This window comes from Pseudopodoces humilis, chromosome 29 (genome assembly GCF_049639895.1).
Source record: "Pseudopodoces humilis isolate 2021_Gansu_Grassland_sample_001 chromosome 29, ASM4963989v1, whole genome shotgun sequence".
NCBI classification, from domain to species: domain Eukaryota; kingdom Metazoa; phylum Chordata; class Aves; order Passeriformes; family Paridae; genus Pseudopodoces; species Pseudopodoces humilis.
In genome coordinates this window covers 4,116,339-4,143,108 of record NC_142228.1, presented here as the reverse complement: position 1 = coordinate 4,143,108, position 26,770 = coordinate 4,116,339, and the positions used below count along the sequence as shown (strand labels likewise).

The 26,770-nt window shown below is 51.1% G+C and overlaps 1 protein-coding gene across 3 annotated transcripts; it reads left to right on the top strand.

Annotated features, from left to right (window-relative positions):
- The first annotated feature begins 3,636 nt into the window (after positions 1 to 3,636).
- On the top strand, positions 3,637 to 26,756 carry GJC1 (gap junction protein gamma 1). 3 transcript variants are annotated; one of them, XM_088068176.1, is made up of 4 exons: positions 3,637 to 3,675; positions 22,550 to 22,663; positions 24,567 to 24,639; positions 24,770 to 26,756. In XM_088068176.1, the coding sequence occupies exon 4, from the start codon at positions 24,789 to 24,791 to the stop codon at positions 25,968 to 25,970; it is 1,182 nt and encodes a 393-aa protein (XP_087924302.1). In that variant the 5' UTR covers positions 3,637 to 3,675; positions 22,550 to 22,663; positions 24,567 to 24,639; positions 24,770 to 24,788; the 3' UTR covers positions 25,971 to 26,756. The 3 variants fall into 3 exon arrangements, with proteins under 3 accessions (XP_087924302.1, XP_087924303.1, XP_005532666.1); XM_088068177.1 differs by lacking the exon at positions 3,637 to 3,675 and adding an exon at positions 5,572 to 5,639 and having other exon boundaries at positions 24,570 to 24,639; XM_005532609.3 differs by lacking the exon at positions 3,637 to 3,675 and adding an exon at positions 5,572 to 5,639.
- The last annotated feature ends 14 nt before the right edge of the window (positions 26,757 to 26,770 follow it).

The window sequence follows — 26,770 nt, the reverse complement described above, 5'->3', positions numbered from 1 at the left end:
TGCTTTCCCAGTGCTTCCAGTCCTGTCAGGATTACTCCCATCCTCAGCCCCAGTTCCCCTTGGCCTCAGCACTGTACCACTCCCAAGCACTTCCAGCTCTCCCACTCAACTCTGTGGTTGTGAATGGACCAGCCAGCCCAGGTCTTTTATTTCTTTTCTTGCTCAATCTTGTCGAGCTTTCAGGGGTTTCATCAGCTGCTCATCCTCTCAGTGGTTTTTGGGACTCCCTCTCCATTCCCCTGCTCTGTCTCTGAACTCTGCCCCAGTGCTGTCCTAAGTATGTGCTGTGGAACCAGGGCAGATTTACATCTCATGGGGACATTCCTGCCCTCCCTGTCCCCTGGCTGTCCCCAGCCTGAGCTGCCCTGGCCCTGCCCTGATGCTGCCATGCCAAGTTTGGCCCTGGCCCTTGTTCATCCCAGCAACACCCCTGGGAGCCTGTCCCAGAGCATCCCTGTGCTTGGAGGGGCTTGAGATGGCCCTGGGGCAGCAGCACAGGTAAAACTGAGACAGCAGAGGGTAAAACTGAGGAAAACCTCCTCCTGTTCCTAAATCCTGCCAGCTGCTGGTGGGAACTGGGAGGCACTGGGCTGACATAAGCACGGGATAGGAAGCATCCATGGGAAAGCACACCCAGCCGTCCCACCAGGTGCTGGATCTCTGTGGAAACTGGATGTTGTGGGGGATAATTCAGGCCAGTGGAGCATCAAAAGCAGGGAGGGGAAGGATTTCCTGTCAGACATCGGCATCACACCCCAGGCCCTGCTGCTGCCCCACCCCATCGTCCAGCGGGAAGGTGCACCGTGCCAGGCTCTGGCCCCCCCAGCAGGCGCAGCTTTCCCAGGGATGCGGTCCTGGGGCTCCAGCCCTATCACCAGGCTCAGCTTTTCCTGCTGGGCAGTGCCAGGAGGGTCCCCCTCACCTCCCACATCCACCCTGGCACCGTGGCCTCACTGATGGTGTGTTCCCCCTCTCTCCTGGGGGAAAGTGGGGCTCAATCCTGGCTTGATGCAAACAGAATTACAACCTGGCACCCCATGGCCATGCTGGGGGTGCTAATCACCTCCCAGTACAGCCCAGCACCAAACAGCCCCCAGGGACCAGGCCAGGCGTCTTCTGGAGCAAATCCTGGGATGCTTCTGCCAGGGCTGGAGCAGGATCAGTGTCCGGGGCTTGGTGCTCGGTGCTGCACTGCACGTCCCAGGGCTCGGGGATGGCCCCGGAGCCACGTGCTTGGCTGCTCTAAGAGGAAGAAGACATCCATCATCCCAGCCTCGGGCTCTCCAGGGCTGGATAACGGGGCTCTGGGGACGCCCGTGGATGATGGCATCGGTGCCAGTCGCGCCTGCCTTCGGAGAGCAGAACCCCGAGGCTGCGATGCCCAGCGGGTCCCTGCGGATGCGGGCATCGCCCCGGCCGTCACTCCGGGAGAGGGCAGGGGGATGCGGCCGGGCAAGCGTGGGAAGGAGCCGGTTCTCACGCAGGCCCTTCCCAGCAGCTGGAAAACGCTGACCCGCAGCGGGGCCGACAGCCGCAAACCTGGCCCTGCGAACGTGAGCTGGGGATTTTCCACGGAAACCGCTCTGCCCGGGGAGCGGGGCTGTGTGGATGGACCCTGACCCCAGCCCCTGCTGCACAGCTGGAATTTCCCCACACAGTGGATCTGTGCTGGTGCAGGAGGTCACAAGGGAAGTGCCTGCCTGGGCAGTGATGCAGGTAAACTGAGGCACGTGGAGTCACGCACTGGGGTGCCAGGGGCTCCATCCATGGCACAAGTTGGTCAGGGCTCAGCTCTGGGACATACCCCGCGAGATCAGCAATGAGTGACCCTGTGCTGTCCCCCCCAGTTGTCCCTGTTTGTTCCCATGCTCAGGGACATGGGGGGTCCCCACAGGACACAGCACCTTGGGCAGCCACCTCCTCATGCCCCCACCGTGTGCCGTGTCCCTGTCTCCATCCTTCTCCCGGGGACCCTGAGTGCCATCCTGCTTCTACTGTCCTCATGCCTGTCATCCCACTGTCCCCACCTGCTCCCTGTGTCCTTGTGCCTCTCCTGCTCCTGATTCCCCATCCCACCCTGCTTTGGTCTCCCTGTCTCCATCCTCCCCCAGTCCCTGTCCTGCTTCTCAATGTCCCTGCTCCCACCCTGCTCCTGCTCTCTCCATTCCTATCTTGCTCCTATTGTCCCCAGCACCCATTCTGCTCCCAGTCCCTCCATAATTTTCCTACTCCCTATGTCCCAATCCCCCATCCAGTGTCCTTGTCCCCTTCTTGGTCCCATTGCCCCCATCCTGCCCCTGTTGTTCATCCTGTTTCTACTGTCCCCATCACTGTCCTGCTCCCTGTGTCCCTGACCTCATCCTGCTTTCAGCGTCTGTGTCCCTGTCCTGCTTCTGATTTCCTCATCCCACTCTTCTCTTGTCCCTGTACTGCTCCCAGTGTCCCTGGTTTCCACCCTGCTCCTGATGTCCCCATCCTACTCCTGGTGTACCTGTCCTGCTGCCCCATGTCCCTCTCCCCATCCTGCTCCCAGTGTTCTCATCCCTGTTCCAGACCTCCATCATGTTCTTGGTGTCCCTTGTCCCGACCCTGTCCCTGTCCTGTGCTCCATGTCCCTGTTCCTGATGCCCTCATTCCCATTCTGCTCCATATGCCCCCATTCCCACACCTGTCCCAGTGTCCCCATCCTGCTCCTGCTGTCCCTGTCCACAGCCCTGCTCCCAGTGTTCCCATTCTTGCCCTGCTCTCCATGTCTCTGTGACATGTCCCTATCCTGCTTCCCTATTCTCCTGCTCTTGATGCCCCCATCACACCCTGTCCCAGTCCTTGTCCAGCTCCCCACATCCCTGTTCTCATCCTGCTCCCCTCATGCCCATCTTGCTCCATCACCCAACACCCATTTTGCTGCCAGTGCCTCCATATTTGTCCCACACTTAATGTCCCCATCCCCCTCCGAGCATCTTTGTCCCCTTCTTGCTTCCACTGGTCCCGGTCTCCATCCACAGCCCTGTTCCCACTGTCCCCATCACTGTCCTACTCTGTGTCATCCTCCCTGTCCTGCTTCTGATGCCCTCATTCCATCCTGTTTTGGTCTCCACATCCCCACCTTGCTCCAGTCCCTGTCCTCATCCCATCCCATCTTGCTCTCATTCTATTCCGCTCCTGTCCCTATTCTGCTCCCAGTGTCCCTGTCCCCACCTTGTTTGTGGTGTCCTTGTCCACAGCCTTGCTCCAGTGTTCTTGTCCTGCTCCGTGTCCTTCTCCCTATGGCCACGCTGCTGCTGTCCCCATCCTGACCCTGCTCTGTGTCCTTGTCCCTGTCCCCTGTCCCATTCCCGACCCCAGTCCCGTGTCCCTGTCCCATTCCCGACCCCAGTCCCGTGTCCCTGTCCCCCCTCCCGACCCCAGTCCCGTGTCCCTGTCCCCCTCCCGACCCCAGTCTCGTGTCCCTGTCCCCCTCCCGACCCCAGTCCCGTGTCCCTGTCCCCCTCCCGACCCCAGTCCCGTGTCCCTGTCCCCCTCCCGACCCCAGTCCCGTGTCCCTGTCCCGCCCGGGTCCCTCCGTCCCCGCCCGCCCCGGCCCGCGCGCGCTGAGGGGGCTCCGCGCATGCGCCCCGCGCCCCCCGCCCGGGCTCGGCGGCCGAGGGGCCCCGGCGCCGCCACGGGCCGGACCCGGTGAGTGGGGCTGAGGGCGCGGCGGGCCCGGGCCGGGCGGGGGGGGGGCCTGAGGGCACCGAGCGGCGCCACCCGAGGGGCCGGAGCGACGGGGGACGGCAGGAGGCTGAGGGGACCGAGCGGCCGTTCCGGGGGCACCGGGAGGCGGGAACCCGAGCGCAGCCGCGGGCCCCGAGGGGAAGGAGCCGCGGCGGGCTGAGGGAGCCGGGAGCCCGGAGGGACCGAGCCGGGATGAGCCGGGCGCGCTGCGCCGCCGGTGCCGCCGCGAGGGGCCGGTGCCATCCCCCCGCGTCCTCCCCGTTCCCCGCTGCCTTCCGCGCTCCGGGACGGGCCTCTCCGGAGTGTTTATCCCGAGGGAAGTGATGCCTGAGGGGCTTTCCCGGGCGGAGCGCCGGGTGCCGGCCCGCGGCTGCACGTGTCGAGCCCCTCGGTGGCGAACGGAGCGCTCCCCGCGCTGCCGAGCGCGGGAACGGAGTGATCGCACCGGGAGACGCCACCCGTGTCACCCCCGTGTCCTCCTTCCATGTCACCCCCGTGTCCCTCCCCTCCCGTGTCACCCCCGTGTCCTCCTCCCGTTCCGTGTCACCCCCGTGTCCCTCCCGGCTTCGGGCAGGACGGGGCTCACGGATCCCCGGTGTCAGCAGTCCCTGGAAGCAGCAGCTCCTGCTCAGAATTCCTTGCCCGGATAAACCTTCATAACGCTGCTGGCAGCCGGAGCCTGCCCTGCCTCAAGCTGACGGGCCGCAGCCGTGCGCTTTGGCATTGCTCGAGGAAATGCTTCTCCAGCTTCAGGAGTGTTCGGACAAAGCTCTCAGGCACGTGGTGGGATTGTTGAGGGTGTCCTGTGTAGGGCCATCAGTTGGGCTCGATGACCTTGTGTGTCTCACTGAGGACATTCTGTGATTCTCTGTGCTTGACCCAAATGCAGAGTACGATGAGAAGAATCCCGCTCTTGTGAGATGAGAGTTTTGGCTTCCTTTGGGCCTAACTTTCACCCAGCGTCATAAAATTTCACGAGAATGACACTTGTGCAGCTATTTTTACTGGCCTTTTAAAGCCAATTCTCATTTCTGTTAGTAGGAATTAGTCCTGACACTTTCTGGTCAGTGTGACCTTGCTTCCCAGTGAAGTGCTGATTTTGTTCCGCTGTCAAATTAATTACAAGTAGGAGATAGTTCACAGGGATTAATTAGGGCATGGATATAGTGTATGGATTCTGGAGCAACAGTTAGTACCACCAGGTTCTGATTTTTCATTGGGTGTTTGTTTGGTATTTGGAAATGAAAGGGAGAACAAAACCATTCTATCTGACAGACCGTTGATTGTTGTTATTATTTCCATATCTCCTGCCTGCTCTAAGTCAAGGATAATTGGTTAAGAAAAACCCCAAACTGTCCCTTCCTGTTAGAAATCTGTGTTTCGGGGATGTTCAATGAACCAGCTGTCAGTGCAGTTACCAAACATTCCGTTCTTCAGGTCATTTAAGGCAGAAAGTTGTTGTTTTCTGTCAAGACTCGTGTTCAGGAAAATGCAAGGTGCCCTTCTCTGTATTTTTGGTACTTTCCAAGTCTGTTCCAAAGTTGTGCTTGTGCTTTCCTGAGGGAACAGGTCAGCTCAGCGCTGGGAAGCAGGATAGGTAAGGAGTTTTAAAAGGGAATTTGAGCCTTACTGTGCCGTTTGACTCGGAAAGTCCTGCATTTGCAGCAGTGCTTGCATTAACTCCGGCACTTCCGCAGCTCTGGGGAGCAGCGGGGACAGAGCTCTGTGGTCACTGGTGGCTCTGCAGGGCTCAGTGGGGGTGGGCTGAGCTGTCCCACATTTTGGTGTCTGGCGAATGCCAGAGCTCCAGCGAGGGGCTGGTCCTCAGTGACCCCGAGGTGCAGCAGTTGCGGTGCTGGGCTCTCCCCGTGGCAGCCGGCGCTGGCCGGAGCTCTGACCATGTCTGCGGGCACCGAGGCGGCCAGGTAAGAGCTGAGGGGCTGGGGCTGGGCTGAGTGTGGGGTCTGCCCTTGAGCCTTTCTCTGGCTCCTTTGATGAGAAGAGCCCTTTGCAGGGTATTTCTGAGATTCAGGAACTTATCTGACATTTCCAAATTGAAATGCCGGTGCATGGGGCAAAGCAGGAGCACGGTGACACATCCCTTTGGAGGTTTCACATCACATGAAACTTGTTTTACAAGAGTGTCTATGGTTTTTGAACTGTGGTGGAAACACGACCAGCTGCTCCTTGGTTTGTCGCTAAGCACCTCTTGTCCTTTTGAAATGGGTTTATCAAGGTTTAGATCAGTTTGAGTGCTGGAAAGTTATTAAAAACATTTTATTGACAGGCTATTCCCTTACCAAAGGGTCTGACTGCCTTTAGTGCTTTTAGAGTTTGTAAGTTTGTCCTACCATTCATGGAGGGGACCATTGAGTTATTGCTAATAAAAACATTTCTATTTACAAATCTTAGTGTTTCCTTCATTCATACACCAATATTACAGTTTTTAAGTTTTTAAAAACAATTCACAGGTGTGAATGCAGGATTCTAGACAAGGAATTGTCATGAAATACCTCTTTTCTAGATGTGTTCCATCCTTAGCCCTTCATTAGGGACTGTTTTAGCCCCTCACTTCAAAGCAAACACCCATCTCATCACAGATAATGTGCAAGTGATGCAAATACCAATAAATAACTGGAAAATTGGGTGAAGGACTGAGAGCACAGCCCTTGCTTTGAACAAGGCAGAGAGGAGCCCCAAGAGGGCTGGGAATGTGCAGGAGGTGAGGATTTCCAGGGGTTCTAGCCCTCAGTTGGGGGAAAGTTAAAACCCAGATCCTGGGCAAATTGAGACCAATTTTAAGAATTTAGTAAAGATTTTGGTATACCCTGGTGAATTTTAATTATAGGCACAGTTTTTCTAAAGAATTATGTGGTTCTAAAGGTAATTGGTGTGGGAATTACATTGCTTAGATGAAGCTATCTTAAAAAGTATTTTCTGGGTTTGGATGGTTTACAAGAGTTTACAAGAACAAATTCCTTATAAGCTGTGAAATCACTGATGGAGAGTTTGTGATGAATTTTAACACCTAAGTCTGTTGATTTAGTAATTTGCTGACTGTTAGCAACTTCTGTGAGTCAAAAAAATCTCCAAACTTTCCTCATCCACCACTTTTGCCAAGGAAAGGATGAGATCCGGTGCCTGAGGTTGTACCTGGGTGTGAACCAGGCGCTTAGGACCAACAGAGCAGCCTAGGAACACCCAGTTAGGGGTTGGATAATCCATAAGGTGCTTTCCTTAGGTGTGTTATGGATTGAATCACTGAAAATCCAGTGCCTTGGTGTTTTTCTGGGGAGCTGTAGCCGAGGAATCTGGAGCCACAAGGGCTCAGTGGTGCCGCTGACACCTCGTTCCTGACCCAGCTGTGATGCTGGAGGGTGAGCAGTCCTTATGGAATGGTGAGATTTCTGTGGAGAGCTGCTGGAACACCACAGAGTGTGTGAGCCCAGGCAGACCCTGCTCGCTGAGGTGAATTTTGGTGATTTGTGGTCATTGGCACCTGCAAGGAGCCGCTGGCTGAGGAAAGAAGTGATGGAATCGGGAGTTGGACTTGGATAATCCTTGTGGGTCTTTTCCAGCTCAGGATATTCTGTGATTCTCAGAAATCATGCTGCAGCCTCACCACCAGCATGGAGCTGGGGAGAAGGGGCTGATCTTGTGGCTCTTTCCTAACACCACTTCAGATTTCCAGCACCTTTTTTAAACGTGCAAATCACAAGGAGCGTTGCCTTGTACAAGGTACCTCTTTCGTGCCTCACCCTTCCTGCTCGGACAGGATTCCCTGAACCCCAGCAGGAACTCGGACAAGGGTAGCAATCATTAACCACTTGGAGTGAAACCCTCCAGTGGATAATGGACCCCTTTGTTGTCGGTCCCGGGGGATGGGCGCTGCTGCCTCATTAGGGGGAAGGTGATTCTTTGCTCCCACCCTGCTTCCAGCCTTTGTATTCTGTGCTGCCACTCCACAGAGTTGACTTGTGCTCCAGATTTATGTATTTTTAATCTGCTTAATAGGAAGCAAATTATTGCTGTTAAAAATTCCATTAGTAATGGAATAGTAACTCCAATAGTAATGTTCCATTACTATTCCCTGATTTTTATGGTGGCTCTTCTTTGTCCCCGCTGACCTGAGCAGGGAAGCGCATTCCTACCCAGCAGGTAGGGAGACTCCCTGAGTTACAGATGGTCCCTGGATCCTGCTGCCAGCCCCTCATGGGTGGCTGCACGGCCACCTCTGTGTGCCCTGCTTTGGAAGGGAGTGAAGGTTTTATTGCAGAAGCTCCTGGCATTTATCAGTGTTTCCAGCTGGTCTCGGCACTTCCCGCAGCAGCGGGAGTGCAATTCCACTGTCCCGTGCTTCTGCCATGGAATAACAGGCTGTGCTTGTTATTGACTCAAGTTATGGTTAATAATGGCCAAATTGTATTAAATCACATTTCTCTTGCTGTGTTTGGTATTGCTCAGTATGTAAATTCCGTTCTTGAAAAAAATCCATGTTTTTAAAATGTTAAAATCACAAGATTTCCCATTCACTGCCCATTCTTGGTCTTGGTTTTGGAAGGCTTGTTGCTTTCCATTAAAAGCTACAAAAAGGAATTTATCTCCAAAATGCTCCTTGGAGGGGAAAGGGCAATGTTAACATTTCCTTTTCTGACCTCCTCATACCATAAATATGAATTGTTATCACTGTTTGGGTAGTGACGCACAGTTCTCCCCAAATTCAGGACTGTCTGGAAGATCTGGTTGGGATTTTTAAAAACTTAACTTTGTTTCGGTGTAAAATGAAGATTTAAGGTGAAAGTGCCTGGATGTGGTGTGGGATAATTGACATGCAATCTGTGGCTGGGCAGTTGTGATCTTACTGGTGATTCCTTGGAGAATGGCAAATATTGGAGCAAAAAGAAATGCCTTTTCCTTCTGCAAACATAGAGAACTTGGTTTCATACCTCAGAACTGGCCAGTAATTCCTCAATGATTCTGTTTCAAGAAAGAATGTGATTCCATTTCAAAACAGAACCCAGGGCTTTAAGCAATAACACAAGTTACAAGGTTTCTGGCTATAAATAAAAATCTATATTTGGAAAAAACAAATAGTGTATTTATGGACAAAACTGTATTAAAGGAAATGTGATGGAAAAATTGACTCAGATGAGCTGATGTATGAGGCATTTCCCTCTGGAGTCATTGGGCTGAAAAATGTTTTATATGCCTAAACTTGAACAGATGCTTCAGCACACACATACACACACACAGTCCTCCCCCGGTTCATATTAGCAGTTCTGCTCATACCGCTGTGATTAATTCCCAGACCAGCCTGGTTTAGGCTCTTTTCCGGGGGCTCGGGGGTATTTCCAGATCATCCAGGTACTCAAGCCATGCCTAGCTGTAAATAAGAGAGCAGCCTGGATTATTAGCAGGATTTGTTTCAGGCTTTGCATTAGACATGTGCTTAAATGACTCATTGAGCTGGGATTTACATTTTTACACGGGAGTGAAGGATTTCTCCCTATTACCTTGCCTAGATGGAAATTGGTGGAGTCAGCCAGCTTTTTTGCCTAAACAAGTCCATGAAACCAGCTTTGGGCTCTTACAGTTATTAGTTCCAGCTTTTTAGTTACAAATTTGTCAGAAAACGAGTCTGAGTGTGCGTGCTTGACCTCGATTGAGATACCGAGGAGGACTGAAGGAGGGAGGGAGGCATCCATATGGATGACCAGCAGATTGTGCCTCGTGTCCTTTCCAGTCCGAATGTTGCAGTCGGTGGCACTGGAGGAGGCTGACAACTGCATTTGCTTATTTTCCATGGAGTCCCTTCTCTGGTGTCCTGCTCAGCCATTAATCAGCAGTCCTGGGGTGCAGTGTTTGCCTTGTAGGTGGCTGTGAACAGCATTCCCTCTCCTCTGAACATCCCCAAAGTCTTCCCGAAAAGTGCCACATCTTGGGGATGCTTCTGTCCACTTTGCTTTTCTGATGAAGGAATGTAGAAAAATGACTTCTGGGTCTACACATGGGTCTGGCTGTGGTGTGCCTCGGGAATGCAGCTCCTACAGGATGAGGGATGATGCTGGTGGCAGCGGGGGATGGAACTCCCGCCCGCGGTGACATCCCGGCGTGAGTGGTGCAGCCCTGCCAGACTCGAAACAAACCATCGCCTGCGAAGTTCTGCATCTCTCTCATGCTTAAAATAGTCAAGAGCCTGGAAGGGTGACTGTGTGTCTTGTGTATGCCCATGTTCCCTCGAGGGGGAGTTTGACTCCTTGTTAACTCCTGGAAGCCTGGCTCTGCTGTGGATTCAGGAACAAAGATGATACCTGGCGCTGCATGAGGTTAGAGATGTGTCTGTAGGCAGACAAGGGGGTGGTGTAGGTTGTGCACATGGGGCTGGCCTTGGTGTCAGTACATTTTTTAATGGCATAAAATTAAAATAGTTAAAAATTCCTAATGTGTCTTGCAGTTGTGCTGCCCTGCATGCAGCATGTCCTCTTAAAAATCTAAAAATCTCCCGATTCTCATGGTAAACATTGAAGTAGTTGAGAAATGGCTGAATTTTACTTGCAGCAGACTCATTCGCAGGAGTTACTCAGCTCGTACTCAGATATGGATTTAAACTATTTTGAAATGAGAAGAATGTTCGTGGTGGAAACTGTGATTCCTGAGATATTATAAAGCAAAATAAAATCGAAGTGTTTGGGAGGAAGCACACAGCGAACTTCCACAGAGCCATATGGAAATTATCTTTATTCCTTGGTTCGCGTGAAGTCTTTGCTCCTTCTGGAGCTGACTTGGAGCCTCCTCCTCAGTCAGTCCCCAGCTTGGTTTGTATTCCTCGCCTGTTCTTGCTCTCTTTGCAATCTGTGACCAAAGCGTATCGATCCGGGTGTCTGCGGAATCCGATTCCCTGGAGGGTTGTGCCGGAGAGCCGTGGACAGAAATAAATCATCGCTGCCCTTCAGGTGTTCCAATTGCCTGGGATCGTCTGGCACATACGGAATTCCAAGGGGCTGGAACTGAGCAGTGACTAACAGCCCCTTGTAGCCATTCTGTTCCCTTTGGCGTCTGCTGGTGCCTCTCTTTCAGCTGGTTCATGGAGAGGCTTTTCCCCAACACCTCAGACTCCCTCGCTCCCGGCTCCTTTGGAACAGCCACACGGATCAGATGGAATCTTGCCTGCTCCAGAGTCCTGGTTCTGACCTGTCCCATGTGAGGGCTGCAGCAGAGCTTGGGACAAGCTCTGGACTCTCTCAACATGCAGCTGCTTTGTGCCTACTGACCTACCCTTGCCTGAGACACTGCTCTGGCTTTCAATTTTTGAGGGGTTTTCCTTCTCCAGGTTACTCTGGGTCTCACAGCTCCCTGCCCGTTTCTGCCCTCAGCCTTGGTTTTTTCACTGTCCTTCCCCCACCAGCCACTCTGTACCTCTTCTCCAAGCTCCTTCTGTTCTCTGTTCCAGTGACAGGAGCTGGCCAGAGTGACCAGAGCCACCCACCATGGGTGAGCCATGGGGACATGGCAGAGTGACCAGAGCCACCCACCATGGGTGAGCCATGGGGACATGGCAGAGTGACCAGAGCCACATGCCATGGATGTGTGTCAAGGGCAAATGGTGGCACGGCAGCGTGTGCTGGCTGTGCTTGTCCTCTGACACTGGTGAAACACTGTTTGGAGCTGTGCTGAGCAGTGCCAGAGCATTCACAGAGCAGCCTGACAGCCCCAAGACCTCCTGCTTGCTGAGGCTGTCTCAGGGCATATCTATTTTTAGTTGAAATTGAGATTTAATTTTTTTATTCAATGTATGCATCACTTTATCCATGTGGAATTCCATCTGCCATTTTATTTGCGTAATAAATATGGTCCCTGTGCTGCTCTTCATGGTTGCTTATCCACCTCCCCTTGAATATTTCCACCAGGATCCTGGGTCACATCCAGACAGTGTCCTAGCCTGGCACAGGTCCCAGCCTCTCCCTGTGACCCCTGCTCTGACTTCCCTCCCTTGCAGGAAATGACTGTTTACTCCTGCTCCCTTGTCTCCCACCCAGTTGTCTCTCCACACAGGGACAGTCCCTTTTCCAGTGACCTTTTGGGGTCCCCACAGGAAGCCTCAGATGAGAGAGACTCACAGAGGTTAAAACCCAGGAGATCTGGAGCCCTCTGTGGGGCTGGGACCCAGAAGCCACACTGACTTTTCCCCTGGTTTATTGTATTTGTACAGAGAGTCAGTGCCCATTAATTCTCTGTGTCATGAGTCCTGTGTGAATGTTGGCTTTGGAGAAATACACTTTGCCAGGATTTTCTTCACAACCCCTGTCTTGCAGGGTTGACATGGCAGTTGCTTCCCTGTCCCAAGACAATTTTAGGAATGGTTTTACCCGGGCTGGGGTCCATCTCCACGCTCTGTTAACCCCTCAGTGAACCCCAGCCCACCCTGCTCTGACTCCTCAGTTTGGCTCTGCTCCGTGACCTCCACTCCAGTCCCTGCACTGGGAACCAGTTCCCAATGAGTCCCAGGGGAAAGGGCTGGCAAAGAGCCTGGAGCTGTTCCTGGTGCTGTGAGTTGTATGTAAAGGAGTCACATCATTTTCCCTAGATGGGTTTATCATCTCTTTTAGTGACTTTAAAGCTGAGCCTGTTCCTGACGGTGGCTTGCTGCGGGAAGACTCTGTCAAGGCGCAGGTGGGAATCTGAAGCAGGAATGGTCTGAGGGCTGGAACAGCTCTGCTCTGGAGATGGGCTGGGAGAGCTGGGGCTGTTCAGCTGGAGAAGACAAAGCTCTTAGGAGACCTCACTGTGGCCTTTCAGCATATAAAGGGGCTTAGGAGAAAAATGGGGCCTTTTTACCGGGGCCTGTAGTGACAGGACAAGGGACAACACTTTTAAACTGAGAGAGGGCAGGGTTAGATGGGACATTTTACATGAGAGTGGTGAAGCCCTGGCACAGATTGCCCAGAGAAGCCATGGCTGCCCCTGGATCCCTGGAAGTGTCCAAGGCCAGGTTGGATGGGGCTTGGAGCAGCCTGGGATAGTGGAAGGTGTCCCTGCCATGGCAGGGATGGGACTGGTTGGGCTTTAAGGTCCCTTCCAACCCAAGCCAGTCTGTGACTGTGTTTGGCAGAGTGATTACCTTAATGAGAATCCACCAAACAGCCAGGGGTTCCTTATCAGGAATGATCTTATCTGCAGCTAATTCCCCTTTGTGAGAGTGGATGGGCTGTGACACAGCAGATGCTCAATTACCCTTTGTATTAAGAGGGTTTTTGCAAGCAGACCTGCTGGGCTGTGGTTAGGAAGTGGCCCAGCTCTTGTGCATTCCCAGGTCATGCCAGATAGAGGTCATCTGCTGGCTCCTCCTTGGAGCTTGAGGAGAGCATTACAGAACAAACATGAGTTTCACTCAGTGACTAACAAGACGTCACCAGCCTCCTAAAATCTTGTAAGCTTGGAAATAAGAGGAAGCTTGGCACTGTCTCCCTGACCGTAGTTGTGGCTGCAGTGTCTCAGTGGGTTTTTCCAGCAGCCCCACAACACAGTACCCACCATCCCCAGGTCCCCTTGGTGCTCCCCTGTCAGTCTCATGCCTGACTTAAGCACTGGGGAGGCTGATCTGCCTTCAGTTTGCTGCTAATTGTCCCAATTTGTGTCGATAATAAGTCAGATAAAATCCTTGGCCAGGGAAAGCAGTCAGGTGGAAAAACTGACCCGTCTGCCACTGTGTGCTTGGTGCAGCATGCCTGTCACTGGGAAAAGGCTTCTGGCCTCCTTTCATAAAATAGGAGTTATTTCCAGCTGTTCTCAGGGGGAAAAGCCCCAGTTGGTGTGTGTGTTTCCCAGCTGGAGTGATGGAGCATAGAGAGTTCATCAGTGCTTCAGGTCTCTTCCCAAGGGGGTCTCAAAGTATTCAAGTCTTTCAGAAAAGGACAGTTTTATGTTTCTTATTTCATTCCAGGATTTTATTTTTTTTTTCAACAAATAAGTCACTTAGTGAATCTCTGTGAATATTTATATTCTAAATTTTATCTTTGGCAAAATAAAGCTGTTAAGACTCCTGTTGAACTCAAGCTGGAGTAACATTTTAATGCCAGTATGGCAATCTGTTGCCTTACTCTGCTCCTTGTCTCAGAATAAACTATGTGTAAGACCAACTTTATTGAAACAAAACTCTTCAGCTGTTTCTGTGGTTTAGCAGCACCTGGGAGAAGTTAAAGCAGCAGTAGAGTGAGTGAGGTGCTGGCTTGTTGTGGACCTGTTCTCTGGCAAGGTGCTGTCCTTGGCTGTCCATCCCAACTCCATCCTCATGGATTGTTGTGCCATTTGGCATGGCTGGCTGCTGTCCTGCTCAATTTGGTGTTCTCCACCTGGGGAGAGGCAGAGTTGAAGTCAGAGGGGGCTGCAAGGCTCTCTGCTCCTCTGTGTCCCAGCACTGGCACAATCCAGTTCAGCAGAGCTATTCCAAGTGCTGGGTGGTCTGAAGGCACTCAGCAGGGAGGATTTGCAGTGGTGAGGCTTTGGTTTGCAGTGTCCTCCTCTGCCTCTGAACATCCCTACCTCTCTGCAGGGCTGCTGTTGTAGAAAATGTGATGTGGATCTGTTGTAGGCTGAGGCAGTGGCTCCCACTAGACCAGACAGAGCTGGGGAATAAAACTCTTTTTTTTTGAATGTGGGTCAGAGAAGCAGCTGCCACGTTGCAGGATGGGTGACTGGGGACATTGTGGCAGACTGTGTCGGGGTGCGTGGTATCTGTTTCATTTACAAGCTGTTCATGGTAGTTTTTGAGGCTTATCTATGAAGCAAACACTGTCATAGTTTCTCCTGACTGTCATAAGATGGTGGTGGGAGCATTAGGTGCTCATCCCCATCCGATTGCCTCCCGCTCAGCCAAGTGAGAGCCTTTGATTCTGATGTACAGGAGACGACAGAATTGCTCTCTTTTGGCTTCTCTCTCCTTTCCCGAAATGGCCGTGAGAGTGATATTTGGGTCAGCTGCCTCCAGTGTGTCATTTTCTTTTGACACTCATCCCTCTGAGCGCAGAGGAGGAGCCCGGTGGGGAAACGCTGTGGAGCCGTTGGCTGCAGTGGAATCGGGTGTAGTTAAAGGGATGTTGTGGTTATTTGAATCGCTAATCACATCAAGGCAGGGAAATCTCTCTGATGCCTGACTGGAACGGTATGGGAGTGAGGATGGCCTTCCCCACACCTCGCTGCCAGAGAGGGATCCAGGTAAGTGCATGGATGCTGCAGCCTGTCCAAAGGCTCCTGCTCCCCAGCAGCACCTGTCTCTCAGTGCTTCCTGGGAATGCAACACCCAGAGGCTTCTGTGTGTTCCATGTGTTCTTCCCTTTGGACCCTTGTGGGTCTGTCCAGGGAAGGATTGGTCCTTCTTGCCTTGCTGCAGTGCTTGGGGTTGTGGTCAGAGGTGTGGGGTGGGCCCAGGTGCTGCTGTTCCCTGGGTGTCACAGGTGGGTTTGCATTGTCCGTGCTCCGCTCACCCCTGCGTGTCCTGGGTGCAACCCTGAGTGGCAGAGCTGCTGCTGGGCCTGCCCACACAGGCAGAGTTTGCAGCAGGACACTCTCCTGCCCTTTCTTTCCCTCTGCTGTTCCCTGACTGGCAAGTGTGTCCTGAAAGGGGCTGAATCCCTGGGGTCATTGGCAGGTGTGTGCAGGAACCCCAGCCCCGATCCATCACTCTTGCTTGAATTTCTGTTGGCCACTCAGGACCTGCCTTTTGTCATTCTCCCCACTTCAATTTTTCCATCTTTACCTTTCCATTTGGCATATTTGTTAAAATAACTGCTGAGAACACGATTCCCAACAGGCAGCAGTACAATATTTTTAATATTTTAATAATGTATTGTGTAATATCATGCTAGTTTGAGTAGCACTGTGTGGCAGCTGTCCCACACTGGCAGGGGGAAGGATCTCAGGTCACAGTTTCACTTGTTTGTGTGGCTCAAGTCCCTGCAACTTGTCCCCTCTCTATTATGTTCATTCTTACAGGAAAAATTACTAAATTGCTTTGCTTCTGTTGCAGTTGCCCAGACTGTTCTCCATGGTACCCAGGGAATGGTGATGTGAAATTGATACAAAGAAAATGCCACTTAAACATAAGAAAAGTTTTTTTTGCTGTTAGTGTGGTCAGATAGAGAATCAGACTGCCCAAATGACTTTTCAATGCTTGTGGGGTTTCTGTCTCTGGATGTCTTTAATAGGATCAGGCTGCCCAGAGAGCTTGTGGTGTCTCTAGCCTCAGAGATATTTAAAACCTGGCTGGACATGGGCCTTGAAACCTGCTCTGGTTGATCCTGCTTTGGGATGTAAAATATGGTGGTTTAAACTACCAGTTATCAGAACATTGCACATTTCTGAAATATGCCTCGATTCATTTGGTACAAGGGAATTTAGAGGTTAATCACCTTCAGAAGTGACTGAAGTAAATCTCAGTCACTTACAAAGGGGCTCTCACAGCCTCACACCAGTCAGTGTTGGGGTGTTTGGTCTCATGTTTCCTCAAGAGGTTGCACATTGTGTGTCTGAGCCAAGGCTTAGTAGCCCTGAGCTGAGGAGCACGTGGTGCCTCATCAGATGGATGCCTGGTCCAGGAGCTGCTCGTAGGAAGGAGAACTCTGGTGTTTGGGAGATGAGTGCTGACTGTGTGTGATCACCTCATGGAAAAGCCTTCAGGATCCCTGTGGGATGGGAGAATGGGAATTGACAGCTCACACTCAGGAGTGTTCTGTGTACCTGAAGCCACGCTCACCCAGTCTGATGAACAGTCTTTCTCGAGGATGCCCTCCGGATCTTTGGATTTTAAGAGTATCAGTCCCCAGCCCTGTTGTCTGCAGACAGCCTGGACTGGCAATCCAAGAGCTCAGGATTCAGTTAAACACTTGGTCTTGATTTCAGAACAGCAGTGTTGGGTGTTTTCTTTAGTATGGCTTGAACTTCAAATTTAAAATATTTAAAAAAAAATAAATTGTCTTTTACCTCCCCTGCAATTCCTTGTTTTCAACATCCAGCTGAACAGAGGGAGCTTTCCTGTGCTTCTCTGGCCCCTCTGCACGGAGGAACAAGCACAGCAGTACCAGGGCCAGGAGCAGGCAGGGCCTGCTGGGTCATGCTGGACCTGCCAGTGCTGCAGGAGCCCAGTTCCTATGGGAGCTGCTCAAACCATCCAGGCTCAGTGGGGTTAAAGTGTGGTGGAGAAGAGCTGTGAGATGTGTGAGGCTAGGAGAGAGGGGGAGCACTGGTGGAGTAAACACTGGGTTGGTTCTGAGCTCCAGTAGCTCTTCCTTGCTGGATTATTCCTCATCTGGCAGCAGGTTGTGAAGGAGGGGATTTGTTCCTGCTGCAGGCTCCAGCACTGTGCTGCTTCCCCAGGCTCTGGTGTCGCTGTGGCCGGGGCTGCTCACAGAGCCGGCGTTTCAGTGTCTCTGACCACTTTGTTTGCTCCTTGATCACATTTCACATCCCCACGGTGCTGCCATCACCTGGAGCTCCTGTTGCCTCCTGATACCTGGCATCAGCAGGATGGGTGTGAGGAGCAGCCTCAGGCTGGTGTCAGGCTACAACAAGTGCCAAACTGGGAGCTCGTTCTCCCGGTGTCTGAGATGAAACACCTCACTCCCGTCCTTTGGAAGGGATGCTGTTTGCTGAGTGTGCGTGAAGGGATTCAGGCTGACACAGACCCCACAACGGGCCTCCAAAAATCTCACAAGGTGACAGAGATTGTACAGCCCAGCCTCCATTTTCCGTGGAGCCTGTTGTCACTGCAGGCTCCTGCTCTGAGATGAACTCGAGTCAGGCTCAGCTCGTCCTGTCCTCGTGCTGCTCGGGCCGTTCCGCGCCGGGATCCGCGCGTTCCGCGGTGCCTGCCCTGGACACGCTGCTTCCTGCAGCAGCACGCTTGCTGTAGGTGCAGTAAAAAGCTGGTTTGGGCCAGCACAAAACACGTCGTGATTTCATTTGAATTTTGTCACTGCGGGGGAGTGTTGCTAAAATTGTCACTTGGCTTCCCATGTTAGCAGTACCTAGAGGGCACGCCGAGGCGACCGGAGGTTCATGTCTTAGCTGCAAATTCCAGTTTATCTGTAAGCTGAATGCTCGGGTGGGTATATGTTGATTTTCAAAAAGATACATACTTGACATCTTTATTTTTTTGACAGCACAAGAATCTTATTATATCCCTACCTCTTACCCATATTTTTCTGTTCTATTTATATCCCACATAGGATGTGTGGTCTCCTAATTCAACATAGGGTTTTTTAGACTCAGGGGATTGGTCTGGGAATCAGCAGAGCCTTGTTAACATGCCTGGGATTGGAAGACACCATTCAGAAATGGTTTCCAAATTGACATTGACATTGTGGCTTTTTCCAAACCATTCTCTGCTGTTGCCACGTGAGCCCTGCCAGATGACAGAGGATTTATTTGAAAGAGCACTGTGTCCTCTCCAGAAAAGTCCCAGCCTTTTCCTTCCCAAGTATTCTATAAGATTAAAAATAAAATTCAGTGCACTTTTCTTATTCCTTTTCATCTTTATTGCTAAAAATTGGAGTAAAATTTGTGGTGATTAAACCCACTTCCTTCATGGAGGATAGAAGGATGATAGCTGTGAGTTGTCTTGTCCCAGGGATATCCCCACATCCTTTCCCTTGTGTCACTTGGGAGAATGGACACTGGAATTGCTGCTCAGGGAATGCAGGTGGCATCAGCACAAGGGTGACCAGGATTCAGGATGTGCTGGCACCATTCCAGTGCTGGGTCTGGCCACAGCTCTCTGCTTTCTTGAGCAATAAAGCCTTACTCGTTTTCCAGGTTTAAAAAAAAAAAAGGAGCCCCTTTGCTTCCTCAAAAGTACTTGTAAATCATGTAATGTCTTACTTTTCAATGTAAATGAGAGCTGAATGAATAATGCTAATTATTCATTCATCCTAATTGAAATACTATTTTAATTAGCCTGTGGGCCCAATTTTACTTTCATGCAGCATGAAACCTCTTTTGATTAACAACAGAATTTCTGTGCATTTCTTCTTTTTTTTCCTGCTCAGCACATGTCTTTTCAAACTGCTTGAAAACAAAACAAAACAAAACAAATAAATCATTAATAAATTAATCAAATTTCATTAGCACGACCTGAGAAGACATAATTTAGGGAGGAAAAAAGTCTTCTGTAGATACATTCATTCTGCTTAACAACTGCCTCAAGGCTACGAAGCCTGCAGAGAAGCCTTGTCTGAGGAGGTGCTGGTGAAATACGGAAATTTAGGGACCCTCCACCACTCCCTGCCATCAAAGGGCAGGGACACTTTCCACTAGACTCCATCCAGTCTGGCCTTGGACACTTCCAGAGAGGGATGGGGCAGCTACACCTGCTCTGGGCACCCTGTGCCAGGACATCCCCACTGTCATGTTAAATATCTCTAATGTCCCTCTAACCCTGCCCACTCATAGTTTAAAAGCATTGTCCCTTGTCTTGTCACTGTAAGCCTTGATAAAAGGTCCCCATTTTTCTTACAAGCTCCATTTATACTGAAAGGTCACAAGATGTTCTCCCCAAGGGCCTTTCCTTCTCCATGGTGAACAACCCCTATGGTCCCAGCCTGTCTCCATAGCAGAGGTGGTCCCTTGGAGCATCTCTGGGGACCCCCTCCAACAGGCATGTGTTCCATGCTGGGGGCTCCAGAGAATTCCCCCTTTGCCTGCTGCCCACGCTGCTTTGAATGCAGCCCAGGGGACAGTTGCATTTCTGGTCTGTTGCTGGTTCACGTCCTGTTCTTCATCCTCCAGTGTCCCCAAGTCCTTCCCTGCAGGACTGCTCTCCATCCACCCACCCCCAGTCTGTGCTGCTGTTGAGGATTGCCCCAGCCCAGATCCAGGACCCTCTAGTTGGCCTTGCTGAAGTTCATGAGGTTCCCAGGGGCCTTCTCCAGGCTGTCAGGATCCCTGGGGATGGCATCCCTTCCCTGCAGGGTATCTGTACCCCTCAGCTTGGTGCCATCCTTGGACATGCTGAGGCTGTGCCCAGCCCCACTTCTGTCATTGATGGAATTATGTTAATTGAGTCCTGGTACCACAGAAACAGAAGAGCTTGGACTGGATGGTGTCCACATGGATCATCCAGTCCAGCTCTGTGATCCTCACAGGCTGCTTAATGCCCAACCACACCAGCACTCCCTGCACCCTCATGCTTAGGTGCTCTGGGCTGTAGCTGCTGGTCTGTACTGGGCTGTTCCAAGGGGCTCCAGTTTGTGCTGGGCTGTTCCAAGGGGCTCCAGTTTGTACTGGGCTGTTCCAAGGGGCTCCAGTTTGTGCTGGGCTGTTCCAAGGGGCTCCAGTTTGTGCTGGGCTGTTCCAAGGGGCTCCAGTTTGTGCTGGGCTGTTCCAAGGGGCTCCAGTTTGTGCTGGGCTGTTCCAAGGGGCTCCAGTTTGTGCTGGGCTGTTCCAAGGGGCTCCAGTTTGTGCTGGGCTGTGCCAGGACACAGCCAGGAGATGGTTCCGAAGGTGTTTGGGATTTGACAGCCTGGAATGAAGCTGCCTTACACCACCTGGTGCTGGCTGTCCTGCCCTCCAAGTGCCCTCCGTCTCAGGGCAATGGGGACACTGCTGGAGCATTGCAGCTTCCTCCTGCCCCACTGCTGTCCCTGCCACACCTCAGCTGTCCTATCCAAGGGCAGGATTTTGAGCATTTTACAGTAACTGGTGCTCCATGGGGCAGTTCTTCCCACCCTGAGTGGTGGGAGGTCATCACTGTTTGAGGAGAAAGCTGAAAGGAGGTGAAATTTTAAATGTTAAAATGTTTAAATTCATAGGCAGCCCCTCATGGGTTGGGTAGAGGAGGGGGCACACCTGAGGGGCCATTCCCTGGCTGTATGTGAACAACAGCCATGTTAACTCCAGAAATTCTTCACCTGAAGCTGATTTCTTTTTTCCCATGTACCTGCTCCAAATTCTTCTTCATTCTCTCTGGATGTCAGTGCCTGCAAAGCTTTAATTCAGGAGCCAGCCTGCTGTCAGAGATAAGCCTCTTGATATTTCATCATGGATCCTGCCCGCTCCAAGGAGCCTCCTCCGCTGGAAGTGCTGAAATGAACTTATGACAAATACAAGAAATGAAAGTCTCTCTCAAATGCACTTTCTGGCCTGACTTAAATTAGCTGAAATTGCTGACATTCTGCCTTTCTCAGATGCGTGTCAGTGTCCATAGACTTTTCTTTCAAACATTGGAAAATTATTGAGTTAAATGTTGCCAGAAACAACAGATGCAGGAGCGCGGGTGTATGTTGGGTGAAGGTTACTGTGATGTGTCTGGGTGCTGCAGCACATGGTGGAGAGGCAGAAGGTGCCCCTCTAACCTTGGCTGATCCCACAGAACAGAAGGACACCACTGGAATTCCTCTTGGAAGTTCTTGGGTTTGTACTGCATTTAATTTGGATGGGCTGAACCTCTCCAAGATGTAATCACTGGTCATTTTGCTTGAACCAAAATATTTCCTTAAAGCCCAGGAACTTCTCTGCCTGCTCATGGGTTCTCCCATGTTTGTCCCAGCAGCTCTACTCAGGACTAGGACTAAATGGACAAAGTGACACTTTCTTGGCAAAGAGAATCAGCTCTTGGGCAGCTTCAGAGCTCCCAAGACTCACTAATTGGCAGGTCCTGGTTGTTAAGCACAGGTTGAGTAAATCCTCCTGCATCCCAGGGCTGTGGAAAGCCCAGCACAAGTCTGTACATAGATCTGGTGCTCTGTGCATTGGAACAACTGGTGGAATTCAGGTTGGGAATCACAGGATTGATTTCTGTGTTGTTGCTGCCTGCCTGCAGGTAGAAGATGCACAGTGTAAAGCTGGCATGTACCTTGAAGAAATTTCTTAGATGGGAGGTAGCAGCTTGTCTAAAAGTAAAAATTCTCATACTGAAATCTGCACTCATTTCAAACTTCCTGCCCTTAACTGCTGAGGAATGTGACAATATATGAAAATTTAAAGGCTGCTTCCTGCTGTTACTCCAAATTTACATTGGCAACAGTGTTTAATTAATTTCAAATTTACTTAGTAGTTTACTTTGAGTGAAAAGCGTGGCCCTGACATTTTCAGGGAATAAGAATTAACCTCTTAAACTCCTTTGGGTTTTGTCTCTGTTTTAGTTGATGAATCACGAAGTATCAGTGGGGACATGCCTGTCCTGTCGGTGTCCAGGGTGATGAGATGGGCAGAGCAGTGTGGTGGGAGGGGGGTATTGGGGCTCCTCTCCTCTGTTAACCTCCTGTTCAAGATGTGGGGTTCACCTCCCTTTGCTGCCCACTGGAGACTTCTCAGGCAAGTGCAGGACCCCCAGACTCACTGCCCCTCATCTGGACTCTGAATCTGAGTGGGAAGTGCTGAGTGTGGGGTGTCTGAAGCACTGTCTCATCTCACTAACAAAGAACTTGGGTGGCAGAGCTGGACTTGGGTGCCTTTCTGAAATGGGGGTGCTGAGCCCCTGCTGCAGGAAGGGGCTGCACTGGGACTGGAACTTCTCTTTGCCTGTTAAAAATGTGTTGTTTCAGCCAGTGCTCTATGGAATGGTGGGAGCAGGGTTGTGTTGAAGATGAGCTTGGATGGAAGCCTTGGGAGGATTGCATGCACCCCTAATAGCTGTTATCTATGGAACACACCTGGTTTAAACATGTCCTTCTTCAGGGCTGAGTGCAGGTGGCCTGTCCACCTGAGGGAGTGCTGGGGAATTTTGTTCTAATTGGTAATTTTGATGACATATCATGATCCTGACTCCTTGCTACTGGGATTCACTTTCATTTTCCTCCTGTTTCCCAACTAAACAAATTGATCTCTCTAAATCACTCACTTTTAGGCATCTTCCCCATCCCTCAGCTGGTTTTGAGCCTCCTGTGTCCACTCTCTGATGTTGGAGCAAGTGTTGAAGGATGCGGCCGCAGGCGCCCGGGGCTGTCTCGCTAACAAGGAGGTAAGATCACCCCCCAGCTCCTGATTGCAGGTGACACAGCCAGAGGTCACATCCATCACCTGCCCCATATCAGCAGCTCTCCTTGAGCCCCCGATCCTTCCCTGTTAACTGACAGCCACAGCAGCTTCTCCTCCTGTTACAAAACCCTGCTCTGCTGGCCCTGAGCTGCACTGAGTGTGGTTCAGGCAGTGGGGCTGTCCCAAGGGCCTCAGCCTCCCCAGCAATCCGTGTTTCCTGTACCACTGGTGACTCTCATCTCCAGTTCTCAGCCTTCGAACTCATGTCCCATGGGCCCATTTTATCAGCAGCCACTCCCCAGTTGAGCTTGGGAAGATCCAGCAGTTTTAGAACTGCTGTAATTATGGAACTGATCTTGGACCTAATGTGGGAATCATTTGTCAAGACTTTTGTTACTTCTGATCACTTTATATGGCCTTTTTTAATACTCTCCTGTGCTATTTTTTTCCTCCCACTGTTATGAAGTGATAAATCAAATGTCCTGCACAGCCCATCCACACCATATCCCTGCTCCTGGCTTTTCAGTGAAACACTGAATTCCACCAGAGGGAGATCACATTTATATCCTTTAATTCTGCATTGCTTGCGTCTTCCCACATTTCATTATTTTGCCTATAAACAGCTCCGTAGTTATGTGGAAGAAGCTGAATAGTTCCAAGTACTAGTTTTCTTCAGTCTCCTGGAATTTTTTCAGGTTAAGAATAAATCACTTCTGGGATCCGAGTGCTGGAGGTTTGTCCAGTTCTGGGTTCAGGATCTGTCACCAAATGTTGTTCTGATGTAATAATTTATTTTAATAATCTTTAACAAACTGATACTTGACATCATCAAAGATCTGAAAGATGCCTCATCCCCTGTTGCTCTAACAGTGTCCAGCAGTTCCTCCTGTGTTTTACTTTTACTCCTTGGGCTCCAGGAGGGCCTGCAGTGTTCCTGGGGTTTGTTCAAAGTGTTGCCAGATGGGAGTTTCCAAGGATGTGATTTTTATTGTTAGGATTGCAAATTTATCCTGGAGTGATGGAATGGTTTGGAAAGGACTCTTGCAGCCCATCCAGTGCCACCCCCTGCCGTGGGCAGGAACCTTCCACTGTCCCAGGATGCTCCAAGTCCTGTCCAACCTGGAGCACTTGAACACTTCCAGGGATCCAGGGGCAGCCACAGCTTCTCTGGGCAACCTGGAATCTGCAGCCATTGGAATTTGGCAGAGTTGCCAAATTGCTCAGGAGTGTGGCCAGGCCCGGCAGTTCCGGCGCTTGCTCAGCTCCTGCCAGCGCCGTCCCTCCTCCCCTCACCCACCCACCACTCACTTCTGTGCACCAACTCTTCTAAAAGTTTTGACAAGTAACTATTTCTAATCAGCTTTTCACTACAAAACCCACACTGAAATCCTTTCTCAACCTGAGAGGAAGATTTTGAGACTCCCAGAGGGGCTGAACCCAAATCTATCCCCAGGATGGTTTGAGCATAGCTAGAAGTTCCTTTGCCCAGCCCTGTCCATAGGCTGGACCTGCAGGGTGACACTGCTCAGGCCACCAGGTTGTCCTGCCTTTGCATCACAGGTGGGCTGGGCCATCCCTTCCTGAATTAGGACAGCTGGTACTGCCCTTGGACACAACCGTGTCTCCCGTGGGTTGAGAGCATGATCACCAGCCCAGGCCTTAACAAATTCAAATAAATCCCCTTGCCAGTGGCAGGATGTGGCCAACAGCACCCAAAAATCTCATGGGCACTTGTCTTCCCATCCACTGTGTTGTGGAGTCTCCAGCTTCCACTCTAAATCAACCTGTGACATACAGAGCAGCTGTGCCTCTCTCTTGGGCTGGGTAGTAGCTTTGGGAGCACATATTTTAATGAAAAGATACTGAACTGCTACTTTTTCTTACAGCAGATTCCTCAAAAACCTGCGGAGGAGACGTAGAATCTTCAAGCAAATTCTGGCAGCTGGATCCCGATAGCAGGTGATGGTCACAGACACGGATGGGTTCAGTATAAAAGTCTGGAGTTTTCAGACTCTCTTGGTTGAGTTTGAACCATTTAGGCTCGAGCTGATAAACTCATAAATATTTGGGGGTTCTGTTTGTTTTTTAGATAAACTCATTTGACCACCATGAGTTGGAGTTTTCTGACCCGCCTGTTAGAGGAGATCCAGAACCACTCAACCTTTGTTGGCAAAATCTGGCTGACAGTGTTGATTGTGTTTCGGATTGTCCTAATTGCTGTGGGAGGAGAATCCATTTATTATGACGAACAGAGCAAGTTTGTGTGCAACACGGAGCAGCCTGGCTGCGAGAACGTCTGCTACGACTCCTTCGCCCCTCTCTCGCACGTCAGGTTCTGGGTGTTCCAGATCATTCTCGTGGCCACTCCCTCGGTGCTGTACTTAGGCTACGCCATCCATAAAATCGCCCGGATGGTGGAGCACAGCGAAGCCAGCAGGAGAGCCAGGAGGAGGAGCTTGCCCATCCGCTGGAAACAGCACCGGGGCTTGGAGGAAGCTGAGGGTGACCATGAGGAAGACCCGATGATGTACCCGGAGATAGAGGTGGAGAGCGTCCGGGAGAGTAAAGAGAAGCAGAGCCCTGCCAAAGCCAAGCACGACGGCCGGCGGCAGATCCGGGAGGACGGGCTCATGAGGATTTATGTCCTGCAGCTCCTGGCCAGGGCCCTGTTTGAGGTTGGCTTCCTGGTGGGGCAGTATTTCCTGTACGGCTTCCAGGTGAGCCCCGTGTTTGTGTGCAGCAGGAAGCCCTGCCCACACAACGTCGACTGTTTCATTTCCAGGCCAACCGAAAAAACCATTTTCCTGCTCATAATGTACGGGGTGAGCTGCATGTGTCTGCTCCTCAATGTCTGGGAGATGCTGCACTTGGGGTTTGGCACCATCCGGGACACGCTGAATGCCAAGAAGAAGGAGCTGGTTGACTCTGGGACCTTTAACTACCCCTTCACCTGGAACACGCCGTCGGCTCCCCCGGGCTACAACATCGCGCTGAAGCCGGAGCAGATGCAGTGCACGGAGCTGTCCAACGCCAAGATGGCCTACAAGCAGAACAAAGCCAACATAGCTCAGGAACAGCAGTATGGCAGCAACGAAGGGAACATTCCTGCCGACCTGGAGATCCTGCAGAGGGAAATCAAAGTGGCTCAGGACCGCCTGGACCTTGCTATCCAGGCTTACAACAACCAAAACAACCCCAGCAGTTCCAGAGGGAAGAAATCCAAAGCGGGCTCAAACAAAAGCAGTGCCAGTAGCAAGTCAGGAGATGGGAAGAACTCGGTCTGGATTTAACGTTGGCTCGGTTGATATGTTGTAGTTTTTTCTCCTATTTTATCATAACCAGCAGTCCCATGAATAATGGCTTCCACTAAGGGAATATTTGACTCTGCTGATTTTCAGGGATGCCGTTGGCTCGTGATTCAGCCCCTGGAAAGGGTTTATACACTGACTCTAGGACTTTAGAACTTTATTCTTTTGTCTTCCAAGTCAGGAGACAAATAGGTATATTTAATTCATTCTCATTGAACGGTTTATGCTGTATGTACAGTACTATAGTACATTTATTATGCACAATTTTTTTTGTATTTGTACACTGGATCTGATGTTACACTTTTTATATCAACAAGGACAAAGCAATGGGTAGCCATTAGCATTTTGTTAATTTTATTATTGTTGTCTGCAGTTACGTCATTGTTCTTCCTTGTTTTCCAAGTAAAACTTTTCATAAAACTTTTCTATGCTGCGTTTCCAAAGTGCCTTGAACATGCAAAAGTGGAGTCTGGGCAGCTCATGGGTGCAAATCGTGAGCAGGGAAAGATTTGGGAAACCTCTGTCAATGGTGCTCTGTCCTTTACTAAATTAATGTGCTGCTTGCAGCCTGGAAGTGTCATCCCATAATCTCCTGTGTCCTACAGGCTCTTTCCTCTATGGAAAATACTTACAGGAAAAACGTGTGTGTGGTGGGTGTGTGTTGGGAGCAGGGCTGCCAGTTGTGGGGCAGAGAGGGCTCAGGGCTCCCCTCACCTTGTGCAACAGGAGGGAGGAGACACTTCAAACTCCTGCAAAATATCCAGAAAATTAAACAGAAGTGA

Excerpts from the sequence above, each read along its gene's own strand:
- GJC1 (XM_088068176.1), top strand. The coding sequence starts at position 24,789 with ATGAGTTGGAGTTTTCTGACCCGCCTGTTAGAGGAGATCCAGAACCAC.